The sequence below is a fragment of the Pseudopipra pipra genome, chromosome 1 (assembly GCF_036250125.1).
Source record: "Pseudopipra pipra isolate bDixPip1 chromosome 1, bDixPip1.hap1, whole genome shotgun sequence".
NCBI classification, from domain to species: domain Eukaryota; kingdom Metazoa; phylum Chordata; class Aves; order Passeriformes; family Pipridae; genus Pseudopipra; species Pseudopipra pipra.
Genome location: NC_087549.1, coordinates 93,263,656 through 93,288,355, shown reverse-complemented (window position 1 = coordinate 93,288,355; position 24,700 = coordinate 93,263,656). Strand labels below are relative to the sequence as shown.

The window sequence follows — 24,700 nt, the reverse complement described above, 5'->3', positions numbered from 1 at the left end:
CAGATCAGCTACCAAGTGCAGATGAATACAAGGCATCTAAGATACATTAAACCTACTCTAAATGAAACTGCAACCAAACTGCACGTGTGCCATATCCAGCACATTTGAAACATTTGATGTTCTTGTGTGAACAGTGTCCTTGGAGGCACCAAGCTCCTATTCCTTTGTTACATTTGAAAATATACATCCCCATTTCCCATATTAATTACCACAAATGAACGACAGTTGTCATTTTCTAGTTTGCACAGTGATTCCACTGTACAAAGACACTTGTAGTGGTTTCAGTTACCAACCATTTGTTCCCATTACATACTTAGAAGAAATGCAAGTAGTGTAAGGCTTACAGATTTCCACTCAAGTAAGCACAAAATACAGATGCCTGCCTGGAGGAATTCTTAGTATTTTTCATCACCCATATAAGACACATACATATCAGTACAGACAACTAATACATGCACAAAACCCACAAATATTAGTTACTGCCTTAAAATATAACAAGAGCAGTTTTTCCTAGAAGCCCTTTTGAGAGAAGTTAAAGACATAAGCAACGTATGTCTCAGTGAGCTCCAGAAGGGTGTATTAATACATTCTACTCACAAGAGCTGCTGTTTTGCATCACATCTACTCCAGTGTTTGGGGCTATACCCAACTAGAAGGAGAGGAGATACTGAACAGACCAAGGGTTGTTCCAAATCTGTGCAGTCCATGCTTGGGGGATAGTAGAATTAATGAGGAAATGAGAAAAAAGCAGATGGTGCTGCAGTATTTCTTCCTACATATTTGTCACCTCAAGCGATTTCTATACAGGCAAAGCCCCGGGGCCCCACCTGGTAGACATATAATTACCCTAAATGTGCACTTATGTTTCATTACACCTTAACCATCACTATGCACACTGATTACAAGTATCAATCCATTTCATTTTCATACACCTCTGCAGTTGTACAGCATTCAACTGTGAAAATTCAGCACTCTTGTCACTTCTAAAACAAGGCCCATGCTGATAAACAGCAGTGGGCAAATTATTTGTCACTCTGTAGGGTGCCAGTAGGGTTTGATAAGGATGACATCACTCCCATTTTACCAATAACAATGACACTAACAAGAACATGTAATCAGCAAGCCTCAGTGCTTGGTCTAGCTGTGTGGCAGGTGCAACTCTTTTTATGCTGCAAGTAAGCCAGCCAGCATTAGCTTCCAGCACAAGTACAAAACTATTTATTTTATCAGAATGTTAAGCAGAAGTTGGCTTCCATAAGGCACTGCAGCTGCTGTCCCTGCTTCTACAGATGCTTTCATTAATTTTATCAAGGACATACTGAAGTAAGTGCTTGATCAGCACAATGGCTATTTAGGAACAGCTGGAGAAATGAAACAATTAGCTTAAGGAGACTATGTAAGCCCAATGTGCAAATAAAATAATTAAATATTTTTTTAAATGCATTAAAATATATGTAACAACGGAGCACAAATCTTTATGAAGCAAGAGTTGCAGTGGGGATGGGAAAGAAAATAGCTTCACAGCTCTAACTTTACTATATCTAAATAAAATTTCTGTAACCTGTAAAATTACCCATGTCACAGAAATTTTAACATTATAATACCTACTTAGGTACTTTAAAAAGTAAGTTACAGTGAAGGATATTGCAGTTCATAATAGCCAAGCATGAAAATGACTTTAAAATCCTTATAGAGTTTTCATTTTAATATTTGCTGTGAAGAGATATTTTGAAGAGTACAGAAGAATAGAAATGTTAAAATATGATTTGTTTTATGACACCTTTACTGCTCGGAATATTTAAAGGACCAAACACATATATAAGATATAAATTATGTTTTATTTCTCCTTCTTCAGAAAAAAGCCTCATATCGTGCTCTAACAAAGCATCAAAAAAAAACCCCAACGCTTACGCCTTCTTCAAACTCTCATGGATAAGCAAACACTGATATCTGGTTGATTAAACCCCAAAGAAAATTTATATGCCCATGTTTGCAAAAAACTTTCCACCTAACAGTGAAAGCTGAGTAGCTGAAGTTTCACCTCCTTGCATCTTCAGGGCCATTCAGCTACCACTCCTCACAGATTTCTGAAAGAACAGCAACAGAGAAATTAATGCTAGTTTTATTATCGCCTCTGCTTCTGCTCAGGATACTAAGGGTTTTCTGCAACACTCTTATTCTGTCTCATTGGGAAAAATACGAGCAGATGCAGGTGCTAATTTATTTACAATGAAGGAAAAAGAAACAGTTCTGGGGAATGGTAAAAACAATAGGGAGTGTTCTTCACAGCAGAAAATCTGGTGCAGGATGACAATAATTACTTCTGTAAAAGTGCTCTGGGTAATTTCACTGCAGTCAGCTCAGTTGGATGCAGTGTTCCCACATGTGACAGACTATCCTATGCTGCCTTCAGTAAAGGGTATGGCACTGGGGAGCTGCAGCAGGCGTGCCCAAAGAAATCACTCTTATGATGTTGTGAGTAAGTTTTGTCCAGACTTGCCATTTGAATCTCTCTTATTTCCACACCCAAGAATGGTAAGATGCTTCTCCTTGTATGGAAGACAGAAAAATCTACTTGCAGAAACTGGAAAGCACTGAAGTAGGAAGAAAAGATAAGTCGGCTATACGCTTCCAGTCGTTGAATGCACTTGACATTTACAAGGTTTAGCAGAAAATGTATTTATTCTAGGTAATTACCTGAAGTAGTCTGCAAGCACATGTATTTCCAGTGAACATGAAATACACCTCCATAGATTAACCAGAAGGTCTTTAAAAACCCCAGAGTTTCTAAGTAAGAATGTCTTCTCTACTGATAATGAAACAGAACTTCCCTGAACTCTTCATTAACCCTTCCTCTTTCATATCCTACAACCAGAAGCTCTACTTATTCTCCTTTGTTATAATAAAATGTGTTCTACACAAAATTCTGTTCATGTCATCTGTGTTCAAATAACAGTACTCAGCACTTCTTCACATACTAATGTAACATTAGCTCATGTGAATAATGTAGTCCACACATATTTTAATTTAAATATATAAAGGTAAACTTTACTGTTTGAAGAGTATTACATATTACTTGCATTAGACAGATCTCTCTGAGTGCTATGAGTATTTGTGGCTGTCTTCCAGTGAGACTCTGCATGTTAAAAATTAAATCTTTTAAGAAGTGTTATTACTAATGCTCAACTTTTGTTCAAAAAGTATGTCTGTCAGCTTATTGTTTATTCAAACCCAATGAAAAGCTCTACTCTGGTAATGAGTAGGATTCCTACTGTGCAACCAAAAAGAGGTTTGGGGAAAAAAAAAAAAGGCAGCTGGGAAACTGGATTTTTCTGCTCTGCAGAGTACTCATACAGATTAAAAATCGTATGTTTTATCTACATGTAGCAAATTTAATTTTGATATACACATATCTATGCTGCTCTCCAAACAGCTTCATTTTCTTAACCATTACTTATTCCTTTCCTTAAATAATTTGGAAATTTCTGAGGTTTTCACCGCAAACTGAAGGTTAAGCAATCTAGATTCTGGTGAGCTAACCACAAAACAAGCCTTCAAAAAATCTAGTCAAGAGAGAACACCTCGTTCCAATTCCAGAGGAGGAAAGTCCAAATGAAATACCCCTTCTTGGGGGGCAGTGTTACTTAGGTAGAGGAAAAGTGCTTACTCCAACCACATGGACTTTTCAACAGTGACACAGACAACTCAGATTTCACCTTTAAAATTTACCAAAAAAAGTCTCAGAGATTTCTGAGGCCTGGTTTACATGGTACACCTCAAAATTTCACTTAACAGTACACATTAATTTTCTAAAGTGACTCAGGTGTTACACCTCATGCAACACAGCATTATAATCTTGAAATAATAAAAGTAATTTAACTAGCAGGAGATACATTTAGGAAATCAGGCAACAGGCATGCTTAACTTAGGATAGCTGAAATAATTTTGGGCCATGACAGCTACAATCATTTTAATATCTAACATTGTGTTAACTTTCAAATCAATGCCTTGTGACGTGAAACGCCTCGATACGATGGAAACCAATACAGAGTTCAATCACTTCAGGAAACTGTGCTGTTATGAAATGGTATATTGAAAGGTTAACATCTGCCATTCTAGGGAAAGATAAAAACTGGAAAAGAGAGGCAAACTTTCAGGCTTGGGGAGGTCCATTTTTCCATCATCACTGCACTTCTTACCACAATTTGATAAGAAGTGGATCTGGCAGATTTTGCTAAAACTTACTTTCGAAGGAAACCATTAAGCCATTTTCATAACAAGAAGGACATGTTCAGGTTAAGGAATGAAATGCTTTCAAATGTTTTCTTCCTCTTCATTGCGATATCAGCAGACACTTAATTTGAGAAACTGACACTACTTAGCCTGTTCTCCACAACAGATCCAGACAGACGAGCTAATATCCATTTCACAGTGAATTTCAGTGCAATCCATGGAACTGTAACACAAGGGTCTGCTCCAGTGTTTCAGTGAAAATACATTTGTTACATGTACTCCACGTTTGCTTATCCCTAAAACACAAGACCTGAACTTATTTCTAAGACAAGGTATTTTAGCATCCGTTTCCTAATTAGTTTTTTAGCATCATTTTTTCTAATTCATTTTTGAAAGAGGAAAAATAAATTGCAAGAGGAAAGAAAGCAATATTCTCACACAACACCCCACCCCCCCACACCTCCATGATTTGTACTAGAGCATCCTATAAGTCATGACATGTTTTTCACGTCCTTTCCACTTGGTATATCTCCAGCATATAAGGCATCAATTTTTTGTCACCAACAGGACAGTTTCTGTTAAAATAGTTTCACAGTGGAGTAAAAAAAACTAAATGTCTCTCCTAAAAAGTTTCCAGATGACTGACACACATTAAACTCAGAAATAAAAATTGATATAAAAATACTTTCTAGACAATCTGGGAAAAAAAAAATCTATGGGTACAGAAACATGTGAAGTTCACAGTTTACTATGTATATGCAATTTTTCAGGTTATATACAAAATCAATGCAAAACTAATAGACCTTCATCACTATCATCCACTAATACAGAAGACTGAAAGAGTAATAAAAATAAGTAATGGGGTTTGTTACAAGCATAAACTCCCAACACACTTTTTTTATTAAGAATCAAGACTAAAGAAATTAGTTCTGTGAGGAAATAATTGAATGTATAAAAGAATTTTATTTCTTTTAACATGCAAAGCAAATAAGAACTTGTGTATTTTAATGTAGCAAAAAGTTCCCAGTTCTCGAATATTTTACATTAGATTCTCTCTCGCTTTTTCATCTGCTAAGTTAGTTTTGCAAAAAATTTGAGAAAAAATATCCCTGTCCAGAATGCCTAGCAGCATGGCCATAAACACTTTCCACTTTTGAGTACCCCTGATATTTGACAGCTCTACGAGCACTTGAACATCATTTATCACGTTTATTTTTAATAGCTCTCCCTGGGCACAGCTGCCTTGGATGCCAATCTTCTTTTCTTTTGCCTCCTGTAAATATTTGAAATAGCTATTCATTAACAGTTGCAGATTTATTTGGCACTGTTGTACTGCTTGTGAACTGGAAATAGCTTTTATTTTTCTCTCCCTATCTTCTGGCTGATCTGAAAAATGCCTGCTGTTTAGGTTCAATCTGTCAGGATTGAAATTATGCTCCAGCTGAGAGCTAATCAAGGGTATCTGACCTGGTTTACAAATAAACTAGGAATAAGAACATTATTTTTTTTCCTTTTTGCTTTGGGACATTAGGCCCATATATGAAAACAAACCATGAACAGGTCACAAATACAGTTACCCTAAATTAAAGCAGAAACAACTGGTCCTCACAGGTATCTTCCTAAAGGTTCTGGAGTATTCTGAACCCTGACTGACAGCTCTTACACCTCACTTACATGCAATATTTGAATTTCAGATTTCAGTACTTTTGAACAACATACACAGCATTGAAAAGGCATATATTTAAAGCAATCAAGACACCCTGGTGTGCACATTAGGAGTCCCACATTTTCATGGGGCGATATTGCAGAAAAAAAAATTCTGTGTCATTCATCATGATTGCTCCTAATCTATTTCCACCTACAACCAAACTGAATAAAAGCCACCTCTCTAACATCTGAACAAGTTGTACAAAACTCTTCAAAAGTGCATTTTAAGACCTGTTTGCTTTGATTTTAGACTAGAGAGGCCACAGAGCTTCCTAAGATTTATCAGTGCAAATAGCAACAGTTATCATTTCCGTAGATCTTAATAATAAAATCAAATTCCTGAACATCAGACACTTGTTCATGTAAGATGGTTTAAAGACAAGAAAAACTGCAGCCATGTCTTGTCTAATGAAAAGAGCCAAACTTACACTTGTTTACACTTGAGATATGCTGCGAGTTGAGTTGCTTGACGGTGAAGTCTCTTGCTTCTGTAAACAGCACCCTTTTCATTTCATCACATAACACTTTTAAAGATCTTCAGAAGAAAGTTATCTCAGATCAAAACAGCTCTTAGTTTGCTATTATATTAATCTTAACATTTTCAATCTTATATTAGCATTAGATATGGAGATGACATGGCCTTGAGTCACAATGGTACTGCACAACATACCAACAAGACCATCAGTACTGCAAAACCCAACCTAGACTTGTAAGGTAAACCTTCATCACAAAAGGTGATAGAGAGCAATACTAAAATTATAAGGCACACTTTACCCAAAGTAAACTGGGGAAAATTAGTTACTTGCTGAAATACAGCTTAAAACCAGTCATGAGTAAGACCACTAGTCAGTTTAGCCTAGTGTCTTCTCCCACAAGATGCTTAGTGGAGAATATAAACACAGGCAGTAGTTATTTGCTGAATACTTAGCAAATTGCAGCACCCTCTGTAAGATTTGTTATTATTTAAAGAAAAGGGATTCTTCTTCCAAATAGGCAAACTTCCACTATGTCCTATGCTAGGGAGCTTCTCAGCTTTCACCACATTATGAACTTAAGAATCCCATTGCAATTTGTTCTGAACGTAGCCTTTGGTAGTCTCACTTAAGGCCTTGAAACCTTGTATGTGTTGAGATATCTAGCACTGCTGTTCATGTTAAGAAGTAGGTGGCTGATCACTCATCTTGCAGTAGAAGGGGCAGTGGGGCACATATGACAGGACTCATTTAGCCCATAAACCAAAATGCAGCAAGATAGTGTGCAAACTTCATTCCGAGAGGCTCTAGTTCTGTTACAACTCCTATGCTCCGAGAAAGGAGTGTTCTCCTTCACATTCCCATGGCAAAGAAAGAAAAAAGTTAGCAGAAGATATCCTCTTGACTAGTCTTGTGAGTGGGATCTTTCCGTGGTTAACACGGAATGGTTAACACCTGTTCCTACAGAAGGCCAAACTATCCAGGAGCAGACTACTCACGAAATGATAAAAGAAATCATTGCTGCATTATGATAAATTACCTTTGGACACATTAAAGATGACCTATACTGTACTTGGTAGATGCCTGGTGAAACACAGTGCATCAGATTTGTTAAATAAACAATTTGGATTCTGGTCACCACATCTGTTTCACAGTAGAAATTGCTCATGATATTTTCACAGGAGCTATGGAAAGATCCAAATAGCTGATTGCACTACAGAATGCAGGGTTGAGCATGATAGTACTCTCATAATGTTTTGAAAATATTTCTAGTCCAGGTTTTAAAAAATCAGCAGTAAATACATGAGTAAAATGTGTATTCTCAAAGAAACACAACAAGTTCCCAAAGTTGAATCAATATTTACAAGTGAAAAAAAATACTGAAAAAAAATCCAGTACACCCATGGTAGCCACATAGAACCAAACTTTTATTTTCAAACCAAATTAAAGATACAAATTTTCCTTTTCCTGAAAATAAAATCAATTAAAAAGATAGACCATGCTTTAATTTAACTGTTTTTAAACTCAAGACTAAATACACACAAACCCAACTTTATTGGCCTGGTAGAGTCTTGAACTAACAGCTGTGGCATTACTGAACCTCATGTTTTACACTCCATTTCAAATAATGCAAACTTAACAAAAATTAATTTATAAATAAAATTACTAATGCTATCCAGCTTTCATCTGCTGCTGTTCCACTGAATAAGCATGGAAAGAGCATAACATACACTACTCTTGTTTAAAACAAACAAAAAAAAATATAAAGGAAACATCAGATTCATGAGCTCTGCTCAAGAAGTCACAAGTTAGCCAAACATGCTATTAGTAAGCATGAAGACAAGAGTGTGTTGCAACTCTCACTTTTCCCCTTCCCCAGTTAAGGCATATCCTGCCTTTGGAGGAGGAGAGAAGACACCCCAGTATGTCCAGTATCACATGAAGGTTTGTAGGGCCATTTCTTATCCCACGAGCCACATAAACTGGCATAGGAAAAAGCAGCTCAGTGATGAGAGAAGAGCTTGGGCAGATCACTACACCTAGTTTTCCTGACATCCCTCCAACGCCTTTCTCCAAAGGTCTAGTTCCATTGGGACATTGCAGAACTGTACTTCTATAATGTCAGCATCTGGGAAGATTCAACTTTTCTCAGTTACTAATGTCACCCCTTCAGGTTTCTAAAAATGCATTCAGTTTTACCCCACATCAGTCCCCCAGCCTGCTTCATACAAGGAACAGTCTCTCAGCAAGAAAGCAGGTGGCCTGAGCAAAGGATGAAAAACAAAAAAAAGGGGAGAGGGGGAAGGGAAGAGAGGAATAGAGATGGCCAAGAAATGCTCCTTTTACTTGTAATGGTTGCTTAAAATACAGCTGAAACTATAGCGTAAGGTTGAAGATGAAGTAGTATTTTTAATTGTATACATCTCTGCTTTGGCTCCTTTCTATTAAACTTTTATTTCAAACAAAAATAAAAGGTGCTTTTTTTTCATAATGATACAAAATTAAACAGACTGGCTGCCATTCAAGGATTTAAACAGCACAAATGCAAATATTTGAGTAGAAAAATAAAAAAAAATAAGAAGAACAAATTATATAGAGCAAATGTGACCAAAAATTGGAGTTTTCTTTCTGCTGAAGAAAAAAAAATACAACCTTTTTGAAACAGACTTTTCTGGTTCTTTAAACTGCCAAAGCTAAGAGATTAGTGGAGTCTTATTGTCTGTAGAAGTCTTAGTCAGGCATGCAAAATAACCGTTCACACACATTTTGTAATCTTATTTCCAACACTGTAAGCTACAACAACCCCTGCACAGTCAAAAAGACTTAATAAAAACGGAACATTACTAGACTAGGTTTGATGGAGACAAAAAGGTAATCTGGTCATGCTATGAGACATTTTGGCAACAGCATCAATACATCTGGCAAGTTATCTTCTGGACAATGCTTGTGTACCTCTGAAAACACTAAAAGAGAGGACAATATCCTAGACCAACAATTGTCTGGATTTTCAAAAAATATGCATTTTATTTCATATTACAGCATTAATAGGATTTATATTTTGGAACCAACAACCATGATAAGAACAACACTTCGAAGCATCCAAGGAATCTATTTAAAGCTATTCAAACATAATAATCCCCATGGAGGGGAAAACATTACTTTCAGAAACACAAGCCAGCACACAGAGACTTTGACTCGTGATGAAAATCTTCATGTAAACATGATTTCTTGCAAATTCTAGGGGGATATCTCCGCATTAAATGAATGACCATTCCTTGTTACTGCATTGTCTTCCTTCAATCTTTCCTAAATAACAAACTTTCCTCTGCCATCACACACAAGAATCCGGACAATGCCACAGTAGTAAATACACTGACCAAGCACTTTTATCCTGAATGCAATATTGTATTATTCTACTGCATTTCTCTTCAGCTGTTTACATCACAACATTACAAGCTCTTTGGGGCCACAGGTTTGTTTTGTTTTGTTTTGTTTTTTTAAAGGTACACAGTACTTACACAGAAGGAATTATACAAATGGTAAAGAGTGACAAAGTGGTTTTCCTTGCAAAGCAATGGCCCAGTTACAGTTTTGCATGTTACAATGCATACTTGCAAAAGCTAGTGTGATTCATTTGTGTCCTAATGGAGGCATGGGCATGACTTTTTGGCAAATTAACTCCTACGTCATGATTGTTCTATGAGGCTGCAATATGCACAATTAAATGGATTGAAGGGATTAAAACCTCTATCAACAGCAGAAGAAGACATTAACACCATGAAGCAAAAGAGACAGAGGTTTCCCTTCCTTGTTTCTGATGCCTAGGATCACAGGAGATCCGCAGAAAGGAAAAAAAAAGGCATGAAATCATATAATATTGATATAATATAGAGTACGCCTATAAAATCTAACCAGCAAAAATCAAGTGAGTTTCCACAAAACCCACTAGAACCAGGCATAAAATTTATTTTTTTTTTTTAAAAAGGTGACCTGAGGCAAAGTATCTACCACACAAAGGCATGAAGGCCTCCAAAACTTTTCAATAATAAAAGTTTTTCTGGTTTCTAAACCTGTCATGAATAACATGTTTTCCTAACGTAATTCTTTCAAATAACTAGATAATCTTAACCAGAAGTATCAATTAAAGCTTGACAGAGTTATAAGGAAATGAAAGCAAGATTATATTACTGAAAGTTCTTGGCAACTATAAAATTAGAAGATGCCATGGTCTACACCCTTAATGAAAATACTAACAACATTTTAAACTAAATCTGAGCCTGCTGCTGATTCTTAGCGTTTCTGTGAAAAACAGTGGCACGTTGTGAATCCCAGAATCCTCTGTGGCCAGAGGGCACAGAGATGATCAGTATGTTTAATATTTTGATGACAACATCAAACATACTGCAAGTGCACTGCAGAGTGATCAGCCTTTGGCAAAAGATCTTGAAAACACCGAATTTATTCTGCATGAGTCTATCACTTAGCATGTGCAATAGGTTTGAAGCATTCTGACAGCAGTGGATTGACTGCACACACAACACACTACAAATGCACAGGAATGGCTACACGGCTTTTGGCTCAAAGTCAGCTCACATCTGGCCATCTCAGAAGGAGACATCAACTCTAACTGCAAAAGACCAAGTAAAAACATGCAAAACAAAGTAAAAACATGCAGAGAAAATTGGTTTTTTTAAACACAACTATTTTTAATAAAATAAAGGATTAGCATAAAACCCACATAGATACATTTTAACACTTTTTTAAATGTCATAATAAAATGAATGGAGGCAATTTTTTAAAACATGTTAATAATGGTGTTGTCCAAATGCTTCTTCAACACTGACCAGCTCGGGGCATTGACCACCACTGTAGCAAACCTGTTCCAGGGCATGAGCATCCTCTCAGTTAAGAAGTATTTCCTCATGTCAAGTCCAAACCTTCCCTGAGGGATGCAGCTTTGAGCCACTCCCATGCTTCCTGACACTAGATGCCAGAAAAAAGAGATCAGCACCTCCCCCTTCCCTTTTCAGAAAGCTGGAGAGAGCAATGAGGAAAAAAGCTAGACACCAATAACTTCATGTAATTGCCACATTTCTGAAGTACAATTTAAAATAATGTGAAGGAACTTTTTATGCAACAAGACATGCAGAAGACAACAGAAATAACAGCAACTTTTTTGTCAACTTGACTCTATAAAAGAAGTGTGCAAAAAAGATGGTAGGGAATTTTGTTCAGTGCCAAGAGGAAAGCTCACTTAACTTCTAATTTTCTTACTCAAAAGAAGCTTGAAAATATCCATGATATTGTAATCTACTATTATGAAAAGACATTTTTATCCTTTAAAAATATCTCTTTGCTGTACAATGTTGCTTATGTGTGCTGAAACATCTGCTACACAGCAGTTCTTACACACCTGAAGACACTGCTTCTAATCACTACTGATGGATTGCAATTATATCTTTTTCTTTAAGGATCATTAGAAAAAACTACATGCAGCCAATGAAAACTGATTCATTATGCTAACCCATATAACTCTACGAAATGACAGGCTAGTACCAAAATATTTACTTTGGCCTAAGTGTTCAATGAATTAGAAAGGTCAGAAGGAAAAAAACTTAATACATTCATAAGACACAAAAGACAATACAGAAAGAATTTTAATAAACTTAATAACAACAACAAAAAACCCTAGCTCTCTAGCTATAGCCAAAAAGCACAGAAAAACAAAGAGAGGTTGTTTATCAAAGTGTCTCAAATACAGCAGCCCAAGCTCCCTGGAATGGAATTTCAAATTATACTTCAGGAGCAATATTAGAATAAAGTCTACTTTCCCTACAAGTCAGTAGAAAGGCTGACAGAAGAGGTTTGCCTTAGAAAAACACTGTCACCATTTTCCTCCTTCCTCTCAGGAAGTTAAAAAAACTCAGTTCCCAGACATCAGTTGGTAACAGCAGTGCACTTTTCTTTGTCTTGAATTTGTTATCCAACATGTTGCTCAACGAAGTCTCTTCATCCCGTGGCTAGCGTGGAAGAACAGTCACATTTCTTTCACGATAGTTGAAAGGAAATAAAAGTTAGACAAAGATGCATGGAAAAAATGTTTGACTTCTGATAATGCTGAGAGACCACAGAAGTGTCAGTGTGGGTGTAATAGGAGTACATATACTTGGTTAACCGAACACTGACACTTAGAGAGCAAAAACATTAGTGAGCAAGGAACTAAGATGAGTAAGTTTTCCTTGTGGGGCAGGCTTAGGATCATTGGCAAAGGCCTTGTTTAAACAACCAAGACAGCTTATTCACTTCTGGGTCTGTGTCCAGGCTCCCAGTGTTTCTATCACGTCAAGGTGAGACCTGTGTCTACAACTGCTCTCCCTACAGTGCTAGTTTCAGCTCTAGAAGGACCATGAGTACACAGCCCAGGTCTCCATCTGGATAACTGGGCACCCATTCCCTGTCAGCATGTTCAGAGACCAAACCCACCACTGAGAGCGTAGCCTAAGCATCCTAATGTGGTACCGCTTCTGCTAATTAACAGGAAACTAAAAACACTGCTGATACTTAATATTTGTCCTTTAATGACTGTCAGCTGCTCTGAAATCATACAGAGAACTTAACTGGTAGTTGTGCAGGTGCAAAACAGCTACTGGTAATAAAGCAGAATGTCTTGACAGTACTTCTTAAGAACTACTAAAACCAAAGATCCTCAGTACAGCTCAGAGTGATCTGAAAAGTTCTGAAAACCAGTCACATTATATGAAATCAATTCTTATCATTATGAATGAACATCTGCTTCCAGTAAACTTGTAGAGAGAAAAATATTTAACGTGAATTTCCTTTAAAGTCTCAATACTCCAAGATCTACCAGATTAGGGATAATTGCTAAAGATAAGTAATGAAAGCCAAAACTCCTAGTTTTATTGCTACTCTTCTCTTTTGTAATGTCACATGTTGTCAAGATTTCCTAACCAGAATATTGGAATAAAAATAAATTATATTTTGCCATTACAATTATCCATCCAGGACCAATTGTTCCACATAGTTTGAGAAACAGTGTTTCCCAACAAGATATGACTTTCATTTGAGCACCCTGGTTGCTACCATAAAATAAGCTAATATAGTAGTAATTATAGAGTGTATATTTTAATAGCAGTATATTCCCTGCCACCTGCAACAGGCAGGCAATGCTAAAGAAGTGTAGTTTTGTACTGGTAAATGCAGAAGATTTTCATTCTAAACTAGAAAGAAATAACAGCTAACTCCATAAAAATAGTTATATTTTTAATTTAGTTTGCTGAATGGGCAAAAAATTGCATGCAATATAAAGTATTATCTTTGCTCAGAAAGTCTCTCACAATATGTAGGTTTTACAAATCACTAGGTAGCATTTTCTGTTAGGTATCCTTTCATGATCATGGAAATCCTGCTTAAGGAAAAAGAAAATCAACTTAAAATCCTACAATTTATCCAAAGCCATCCCAGGACACCACTCCACACAACATTCAAACCTCAGACTTGTTTAACTTTTGTGTCTCCTTGGCACACTGTTCACCAATGGCAGCTATGCCAGCCTTCCACTTCATATACTAAGCAAAACCACTCTGTTATATATAAAGTAGCTTTGGGAAGGAAAGAAAGAGCCCTCTCATAACTGTAAATGCAATCCCTAAAATAAAGCATTGAACATGACACAGCACATTTTGAAAAAAAAACATACTCGTGAATTGATGAGCCAAAGAAAGTGCTGTACAATCAGCTATAGAAAAACTCATTGCATAAATAACCTTACAGTAGACATTTGTTCTCTACTCAAAGACCACTTCACTGTATTTCACAATACTTTTTCTATTACTAGCTGTCTTACACAAGTCTGCTATATATTGTGATTTGACAAGTCTGACCATGTAAAAAATTTAACTACTTACTAAAAGTTGAACTTTACAGAAAAAACATTAAAGTTAAATAAGAAAAAAACTCAATAGACTACTTTCAATTTGAGATAGATTACTTTGTCAATGAAATTTTGTGAATTATTGAAGTTGTAACTTCAAAACTACTGTGGAGGTCAGACAGGAAACATGACCCATACAAAGTATGCAAAAACCCCTCCATTTCAGTACACTTTAACACTTAGTCCAATGTATTAAGAAAGTATGCAGCATGTACGAGAACCCTACAACACACTATTTGTGCACATTACACTGAATTTAAGATATTACAATAATATACAAAAAGAAAAACAACTTATTTCAGAGGTTAGAAATCTACAAGATATAGGCTAATACTTGTTCAATCACGGCTATTTCAGCCACCTCTTTTTAATCAGCTGGTTTAAATCAAGTTTATGTTTATACAAATAATCTGAACACTCTTGTAAATTATTACAGCTCCACCATCTGCTGTCATCTAGTTACCATTCTCAGCTGAGTATTGATCTTTTATTTTAAAAATTGACCAAAAAGATTAAGGTTTGGACCCTAAAGTATACTGAAATAAATGCCTACTTACCTACGTCACGTATGCAAAACTCTCAAAACCCACCAGGCTAAATAAAGTCACAGAGCTAAATTTTGACTTAAAAGCCTAAGAATTTCAAAAATCTTCAGAAGTCATCTTGGAGAAAAACATCAAAAAGAGTGATGCTGTCAGGCACCACCTTACAGCTGCTGTCACACAGATGTCATACTATTATCTACCATATTATGGAAGTCCAAGAGTGGTCCACTAATTACTTGAAATGGCTTGCAGACAACCAATGCAGCATATCCTACAGCTTGGAAATTCTTGCATAGAGTTATCCTACCCAGATGCTGCAATACAGAAGTGAGTGAAGAAAAATTGGGAGTATCTGACCACAGCACTAAAGCTAGTTCTGGCAACATACTGATGATAGAAATGATGCTTCTAGATGTTAACTGCAATCTTACCAAAGTGTGATCACCTGAATAAAGCATTTTAGAGAACTTCTTTGGGTTGAGATTTATGGGCCTGTAATAAAATGTCCCAAAATACAGGTCTTCTAATCCATTTTCAGTGTGTTCCACAATGGAAACATCCCATCTTTCGAGCCTATCAAGTTGTGTACTGCAGGAATATATACATACTAAACACTGCAAACAACATCAGTCTCTCTTTTCTTATATGACTCAATCGTGCAGTTATACAAAATAATCACATACTGTTTTGCTGCTGTTCTTCTAAGATACTTGAGTTCTCCCAACAACAATTCCAAAGCGGAATAACTTTTCATCACACATCTGTAACTCTCTGCATTTTTCACTAGAGCTTCAGCAACACATCTTCTGAGAAAACAGAAGTGATTGTTGAAGAGACCGTGGCTCAGTAACTCAGCAAGAGATTGAATAATGACTTTGAATTGCTTAAGTCTTTCACTTGATTGATGAAGTTTCTGCAGCCCAGCTGCAGCAAGCTGGCAGCAGTAAATTCTCCATACACTGCAAACTAAGTATCTGACTATTTCATCCCTGTTTCTAAGTATGTGAAAGCTGGAGCCAAAGCCTGTCATTTTACAACTCAGTACTTGCTTCTTTCCTTATGTTCTCTAACAGAGGTACTAATGTAAGGCTAAATAAGAATAGAACTCCCTGGAGATACCTGCTGTGAGACATGTCATAGCATTTCTTCAAGAAATTTCAAAACAATAGCTTAAGGGTAACTTTTTCCATTAGAAATCAAGTTATTTTGAAACAGCCAATATTTATAATAAAGGCCAAAGTGCAGCAGATGAATAGAATTACTGATTTTTCAATCCAAATGTACAATACTTGAAGTTAAAAGTACTTTCCAAAATTTCACATTCATTGTCGGCAAAGACAAATAAAACTCCAGTATTCTTTCTTGTTATATTGAGTAAATACATCTTTATGGTAATATAATGTGGACTTTGTGGCATATAAACACAATTATAAGAGGACAGACAAGTCTGATTTTTTTTTCCCACACATACCATAAATCTAAATAAAATTTAAATAGTTAACTTAAGAAAGATCATAATCCTGACTATATTGCCCAGATCTTCTCTTATCTTTGCCATATTTCCTTGCTGAATAGTCCAAAATTTCTTCAGAATTTTTCAACAGCTGTGTAGTGCTATCTGAATAACATTATTCTTATGCTACTTATAAATGGCAGCTTCTCTCCTGCTTAGTGACTACTTATCAATTTCAAAATCACCCATCTTGTACTTCTAGCTTTCTGAAACGTTTCCTGAACTTCTTCTCCACCAAAATAATAAGTGTTTTTACACATCTTGTATTTCAGTTACTGACCATTTCATAATATGCCTACAGGTTTTAGAAAATTGTGCTACTAAACAAGAAACCTGACACATGACAGGATTCCCGTCTATCCTAACAGACAATCCAATCCACAGCAATGACAGCATTAATTCTACAAACCTAAGAGAGGAGTTTGGCTTTTAACAAAAGAAAAAGGCATTTGCAATCTTAAAGGAGAACTTTCTGTGTGGATAATGTAGAAATTAGAATTTATGAACATGAGCTTTGATTACAGAAAGATCTGTTCCCTGAATACTACTGATAGAAATAGCCAGAAGTTCATCACTGGCATTAATGAGGTTCATTATGGATCTCTAAATAAGGATGGATTTAAAAACACTTTTAATCATTGGAGACCTACTTCTTACTAGAACAGCTGCAACACTCGGAGCCATAAGCAAAACCCAATGGATGTAGTTTGTACATGTAAAGAGGATGGGACATCAAATGTTGCATTCATTGCTCTGCTTTCAATTCAAAGTATTTGATACAGAAAATGAAGGAGCTGCTACAGCAGAATTACCTCTGTATTGTAAAATGTACATTTAATCTTCCAGAATGCCTCTTACTGGCATCATTTGGAAATCTGTATTTTTGAAACACAGGCAAAATTTAAAGAACAAATATTAAGAAACAATAAAGCTATCGTAACTACCAGACTTACATGAGTTTTAGGCAGATACTGGCACAGAGAGTGTACTGCAGGAAAAACTTTTGATGTTTGATTGAATCCACGTGACATTATAAATATTCTAGTAAACTTAAAAGCTGTTAGGCTTTGTATAACTCTCAGAAACATCCCAGAACTTCTCTTGGAAATCCATTACCAGAAAAAGCAATGTATCCCTAAACAGGGTTTTAAGAATCCTAGGGAGGCTCATGAAATTTACTTTATAGTTGAGTGAAAATAGGTTACTGTCTTACTCTTTACGAAACCAGAGATAGAGTAAAATGACCAAATTTTACAGTTCCTCTGTTACAAAAAAAAAAAAAAAAAAAAAAAAAAAAAGTTCCTTACATAGAACTTCATTTGAGCAATCCTAAAATGAAAATGAAATATTCCTTACAGTGGGACTAAATTTTGTAAACAGAGGTGCACATCACAATGAAAGCATGGCTTTCTACCACAAAGGCACTGCTAGACACAGCTATGACTATTAAGAACATCAGTCCGGTAACAGAGTCATAATGTATCACAATCATTACCTGTGAAAATAAGATGTTTCAATGTCTGACTTTTTTTGTAGGCATAAAACTCCTTACCTTGAAAAGACTGTTTGGCTCTGTCCACTAGTTCTTCAATTGGATAACTTGCTAGATCTCCTCTGGCATGCTTAGTTTTACAGTAGGTACATGCATTGAGACACCTGTTTAGAAAATTAAAATACTCAGTGTTTCTAACCGAGAAAACTTTTACATGCACAGCTATATTTTAAAGTACATCTGGAAAAATGAGCTCCTGTATCTATGACCAGAAAATAGTAGTATTCCATTTTAAAATCAGTGAAATAGTCTGAAAAGTGTTTTGCCTTCCTAACTTCTTTCACATCTATACAGAAGGTGAAAAAATGATCAGTGGAAACCACATACAAAACCCAAGCGTTGGAATTCACATACTTTTAGAAAGTCATAGGTTAATAATCGTCCATTACTAAAGAGGAATCTTCAGGCTTCCAATCCCACTATTATATAAAAGATCCAACCCGAATAAGTCCTGAAAGGCTTCAGGTAGATTTTAGAAACAGCGTGTATTTTTGAAAACACATTTCAGCTAATTTTTCCTTCTCTCCTTTGGCTTGTATAAACAAAACAACGTAATAAGGGCAGAATCATCAAGTAGAAAGACAGCTTGGCACAAGAGATTGGGGAACTAATGAAAAGTCCTATAAGATAATGAAAGAATAATGTGAATGCTTTTAATTTACCTGACAATATAGTAAAGGTAGAATAATTCGAAGTACAAGGAGGGAAAATCAAAGCAAACAAAAACTACCACTCGTTGTAAGTTTTTCTTAGATTAGCTTTTGGTTCCTGGTAGTGCCATGAACGCAATAAGCAGAACATTAAAAGAAGCTTATTGTGCTTCTTTTTTTTTTTCCTTCTCCCCTTTTTAAAGCTGATATTGCCCTACAGCTTTTTTTTTGCATGGGGTTGTTGTGACTCATATGTAGGACCTGGCACTTCACCTTTTTGATATTCGTACCATTGGCCTCAGCCCATTGACCCAGCTCCCTCTGCAAAGTGAGCCACCTACTCTCCAGTTGATCAACACCCCCGCCCACCTTAAGTGTCATCTGCAGAATTATTGAAGATGCACTTGATCCCCTACTCCAGGTCACCAATAAAGACATTAAAGAGGACAAATAAAACATTTGGGTGCCGGACAAGGTGAATGTTCTAACTACAGGAGTATTACTATAGAACTTTCAAAACAATACTGAAAAGGCAAAGATAGCACCAGGTGGGTTCTGATGAAGGCATCAGCTACAAGACTGTTTACTGCTTGGATCTATTTTTTCATCTCTTACAATGTCTAGCATCTCCATGATTAGATGATTACTGCTTTGCAAACTCTAAAGATTTTCCTTCACAAAGACTGCTCTCACATGTTAGTTCTACTTCATTTGCAAAAGCAGTGGTTCAGATAGGGCAAAACACTGCACAAAATGTTTGCTTAGGTGCCCTCTTGCCCCTGCATATTACCTTCTCCATTCAACAGTCTTATTTTCTTCCAGAGAACATCTAGATAGTTTGTGATTGTCTCTGTTAGACTGGATATGTTTATTATTTTTCCTGTCTATCAGACCCAAATATCTGATTTTAGAATCTACTTTAGATTAGAAAACTAAAATATACTGCTTAACCACAGCAATGGTTCCATTAACTAAAAATATATACAAAAAAGGCTGTCAGTAAAATATCCAGTTGTCTGTTAAAAATAGGGGAAAAAAATCCCTAAATCTGAACCTTTACAACTTGCTCCAAATAACCGATTCAGTCCCACCCAAACACAACTTATTCATCAGATGTATCTCACCTTTCCTTTGCAAATCAGAAGCTTTCATTGTACAAGATCTGAAGACTGATTAAAAGGTCGTATTTGAAATTAAGAAAACGTAAGCAGATAATTGGTTTATGCTTTCTCTATGTAACCTGTGTAGCAAACAAAAACGTTTTCTTCTAGGTCACTAACATCTAAAGTATGCCACAAAAGGCTCTCCCTCAAAGCCCACGGATTACTCCTTTCTCATCCTCCTCCCCATACACAACTCTTTCAAATTCCTTCAGTTCTTCCAGGGTTGCAAAGCATGTCTCCCTCTTTTTTTCCCCCTTTTCTTTATTTTCTTTTTTTGTTTGTTTTTGAAGCACAACTCTCCATTCAACCAAACACTTCATTTGTAAGCAGGCTCCTATCCAGACATCCCACTGTCACATTCCTTGCCCTCTACATCGTTCACTCAGTTAAAGCAGCCTTCTTCCACACAGCTACACAAAGATGGATTTTGCATATTGCCATGTCCTCAAGAGCACTACTAAGCTTGCCTCTGGTAGCCTGGCCTTGTGTGTCAGTGGGGGCCAAAAGCCAGGCTTCCCCTCCCCCTCAGCGGGACGGGGGCAGCAAACATGAAGAAGGGGTCTACATACAGATGGGGAGATCAGGTACCAAGTACTGTCCTAGGCAAAACAGACTCAACTGGATGGCCAAAGACTGCAAGCAAACTCTTATCCCTTCACAAGAGCAGCTCACAGGCAATATTGTATTATTTTCTCCATATTTTCACCAGTAGTGTTATGTTATTTCCTAAGATAACTAAGGCAAGGTGCTGGTTACTGCACCGCAGCTGCAGAGGGACCTGGCAGGGGCATTAAAAGGCAACATTCCTCACAGCTCTTCCAGCAGTGCAGATGGCAAACAATCCTCTAGCATTTCAATAGCCACTTTCATGACAAGAGAGCAAAGCAAGTAAAGAAAAATAATTATTTGTCCTATATAGGCTAACCCACAGATTTAGGTTTGAGGTTTGGGGTTTTTTGGTGTTTTTTTCATTCTAGAGTTGTCCGGTTGGTTTTTTCCTCAACTTTGCTTTCGTTTCAAGGAAACATAAAATCAGTTTCACAGTGGACATGTCTGCCCTTATAGAACCAACACAAAAAGGTGTGGTTTACACTGATGATTTTTGTACTAATCTTTGTTTTCTCCAAAGAATATAACATTACCAGCTACTTTCTCAATCTTCTCAGGTCATCAAGAAGAGATCTAATTGGTGACAATCCAGGTTACTTTAACATCCTCCCTTTCACCCACAGAATTCTGTCAGCCATCAGTAATGTAGGTATGTATCAAGATTTTATTTCTTGGCACGAATTTATTACCCTTAAATTTAAGCTGGGATTTGGGGGGGCGGGGGGGAAGCCAACAAAAAAACCCCACCACCACTAACAACTTTGATAATTTACTGAAATTTTCAAATTCTGATTTACTACAAGTTTGGTGTAAAAGTGAGTTCCAATAAAAATATTATTACAATTTTTTTTGTCATCTTGGAGGAAAACACTGCTTTTTTTAGACTTTCAAGTGTGTCAATTGATCATAAGATTCAAAAAAACTATAATGTTAGTAAGTTATTTAAAACAAACTTCTAAATTTATTCCTGTATAATAGATCTAAATAAATACAAAATCTAAGCTGGTATTGTTTTACAACAGAAATTATTACTTATGCTATTTACATGGTATTTTTCTGTTTCCTTATGATGCATAGTGCGTTTATAAAACACAGCATGTTACCTCTTTCTCTCTTCTCCTTACAATTTATGCACAAATCATATATTTCCTTACTACGTATTTTGCTTTGTATTTGTGTAGCAGTATTCGAAAAGCTGCACAGCAAGAGTATTAAACACTAGAAGTATTAAGCACTAAGTAACAGTACTAAGTACTGAAACTTATACCTTGAGGATAAGTTTCACATCTTCCTTCAATGCTCCTTTCCTACAAGACTGGGCTACCTGAAAACATACAGTAACAGCAGTTCTTCTCTGGTACTTCAATAAACTTTGTCATAAAGACAGAATGGAAGTGTGGAGCAAGAAGTATGAAGAAAGAAGGGGAAGATATTTTCCAAATATCCACAGTATTATTGTATTATTTCTCCACATTTTCATGGTATTATTATATTATTTTCCAAATATTCATAGTATTATGTGGGAGTGTTTCCAAGAGTTTTGTTACTATGGTCTTTAACTACAACTTCAGGGCGTTTGTTGATTTATTCTTGGGTAGGAGCTGAAAGCTGGGATTTGGAAGCAAATTTTTTTCCAAGTTTTGCTGCACCAGTTAACTTATTCCTACTATAATAAAAAAGTATTGTGGAATGCCTACATAACTTAGTTTTTATCTTCTTTGGTATTTAAAGAGATTATATAACAAAACCGAAACGAGGCAGACTTAGATGTAACATAGAAAAAGATCAATTTTAGAAAGTAAATCAAAAGAGGCAAAACTTTTAAACCTTATTTGTACCGTATTTGTTAATTCCAACCTGGAAAAAGAAATAATCTTTTGGGCTACAGCTGACCAACAAAAAGATGCAGGTTGCAACTATTTGTAAAAATGCTGAAGTAACCATTTTTCATAGATTTGAGAATTACCAATTCTTGAAAATAGAAATTTAAACCAAACCATAAGCATAAGAAAGTTCTGTAGTGGTTTTTTCCCTAGTAAGCCAGCCTCTACTGCAAGTTTCCAGCACAACAAATTACTCATATGCCCATGCTGTCACATACTCAGACCACAGGCAGTGGAAAAAGGCTGTTGGGAACTCTGAGAATCTGAGCATTGCTTCTTACTAAGTGGCATTCACCAGCAAGTGGATCATCAGCCCAATAGGTAAAGCTCTCCCTAAAAATCACCCTACAATTTGGCTATTGCTCAAATACATAGGACTAGGAGCTGCAAGAGAGTATTTGTGTTTAAACTGGAAGCCTTCTTCAAGTATTTAAAGCTGGTTTGCAAATGTTAGTTCATATTAATACAGGTCAAAGGTTTCTTCTGCACAAAGAAATCACAGACATTTCTAGAAAAAATAATTAAAGATCATTGTGTTCATAGTTACCAGTATGTTTTGGATAAATTTTATAGTGATTCCAGAAAAAAACCCTGAGTCCTGGTTTTCCAACATACTAAACAGATTAAGGTATTTTGAATTATTAACCTTTTGCTTTGCATTATTAACCTTTAATCAGCTATATGGCCAACACACAGAACTACTCACAGCAAAGTAAAATATTATTCACAGATAAATTACTACCATGTGGCTTATTAAAAACTTTCTGAACATGTTACCAAACTGTGTAGCATCAACATTTTGGTCAAGTGTCTGAAATTTTCTTGTAGACATAGGTAACAGTGGTATTCACATTGTTTAGCTAGTATGTGCTCAAGTTGTGCATTAGATTAACCACAGTCTTCATTTTCAAAACAGTAATATTGCTCATAAAACACATATTTAACATGAAAGGCTACCCCTTGCAGATGGAACTAATTATGAGTAAGAATGCTTATGACACAGCAGACAAATAAAGACCTTCCTTGAGCGGGACTAATCAGTGGATTTCAGCAGCAGATGAGAATGAGGTACAGACACGAGGAGCAAAATCTTGGTTCCTCTTAATGGGACTTGTGCCACTAAGTTTAGTGAAGACAGGATTCCACCCTCAGATATGAAAAGTATAAAACATCTTCCATTCAAGAATGAGAAAACAACTCAATTACAGATCTTAATGAGCCATTAGTGTGCATGTCACTCAAATTGAAAGTGATTGATCAAGACCAGACATCTGTGAGCAAGATGGGAGAGCTGAATGCTGCAACAGTGTCACATGATAGAGAAGATCACTGCTGCTCTGCAAGTGGTTAATTTTGGGGAAATGTTCCTTTAATATCTGGAATAATCCAGTAAATTCTTGCTTGGTAACAACCTAGTCAAATTCCTGTTTGGCATCATTCTGGTGAAAAAAAACGAAACCAAAACCAAGCAAACCTCAGTCCTGAGTTTAACAAATTAGAAATTTGCATACAATCATTAATCACAATTCAGACTAAACACTAATGTGAGCCTTTATGAGATTGGACTAGGTATACATATTCAAGATTTTATGAAGTTCACCCGATTGAAAAAAAGTAATAACAAAATTCTGCCAGTAGTGCAGTGCCCATGATCATCACATCAGTATAAACATGGAAAGATTGCTCATCACTGTCTCCCACAACATCTCACTGTATCTACCATCAGACTTCCTTAGGCAGCCTCAATAATTCCAGGCCAAGAATATTTTGTATTAGTAAACTGTGGTTTTCCTGAAAGGGGAGTGTCATTTACTTGTTTCAAAATACAGTTTGCAGAAGAGATTTATGCTTTTATAAGATACTTTTAGAGTTTATATCAAATGTAACTTTGGTAAAAATGCTCTGTAGTGTGAATAAAGAGAAAACTCCCCTTGCAGGCTTGACTGAGCAAAAGAAAGATGAGAAATACATACTCCCAGCAGATGAAAAGGAGATGGATACTAGTCACAAGTTACTAAACAAGAGCTAGTAGAATTCTACAAACATTTTTCTCCTTAGGCTACAAAGTTTTGACAACCTAAGAACAGCACTTACACTATATTTATAGTTAAATATCATACCATATTTATAGAATTAAATGACATTAATATTTCATAGTATTCTGCCTCTATGAAGTCTACTTTGTACTTCCAAAATTTCTGAATTCCCTCAAATAACTGCAAATGGATCAGGAGGAAAAAAAAAAAGTAATTCACAAGAAAATAAAAAATAAAATTAAAAAAAAAAGGCATGCCTAATATGCCTGACTTTTTTTGGGGGGGAAACTGTTCTTTTGCTTGAAGTTTGCACATTTTAGAACAAAGCTTTTCAATCCACAATGACAGGGAATATAATTTCCTGTCAAATATTTGGGGCACTAGA

At 36.1% G+C, this 24,700-nt stretch overlaps 1 protein-coding gene and 1 long non-coding RNA gene across 2 annotated transcripts in view; one reads left to right on the top strand and one right to left on the bottom strand.

Moving 5' to 3' along the window:
* Positions 1–24,700, bottom strand: part of CDKAL1 (CDK5 regulatory subunit associated protein 1 like 1) — a 411,527-nt gene that overhangs the window by 206,819 nt on the left and 180,008 nt on the right. Inside the window, exon 9 of the mRNA XM_064665704.1 lies at positions 17,975–18,078. Coding sequence (XP_064521774.1) covers positions 17,975–18,078 — 104 coding nt within the window. The remainder of the gene's footprint in view (positions 1–17,974; positions 18,079–24,700) is intronic.
* Positions 6,025–24,438, top strand: LOC135419391 (uncharacterized). Its single transcript, XR_010432968.1, has 3 exons — positions 6,025–6,654; positions 20,954–21,045; positions 21,711–24,438. It is a non-coding gene; the product is annotated as an uncharacterized LOC135419391 (long non-coding RNA).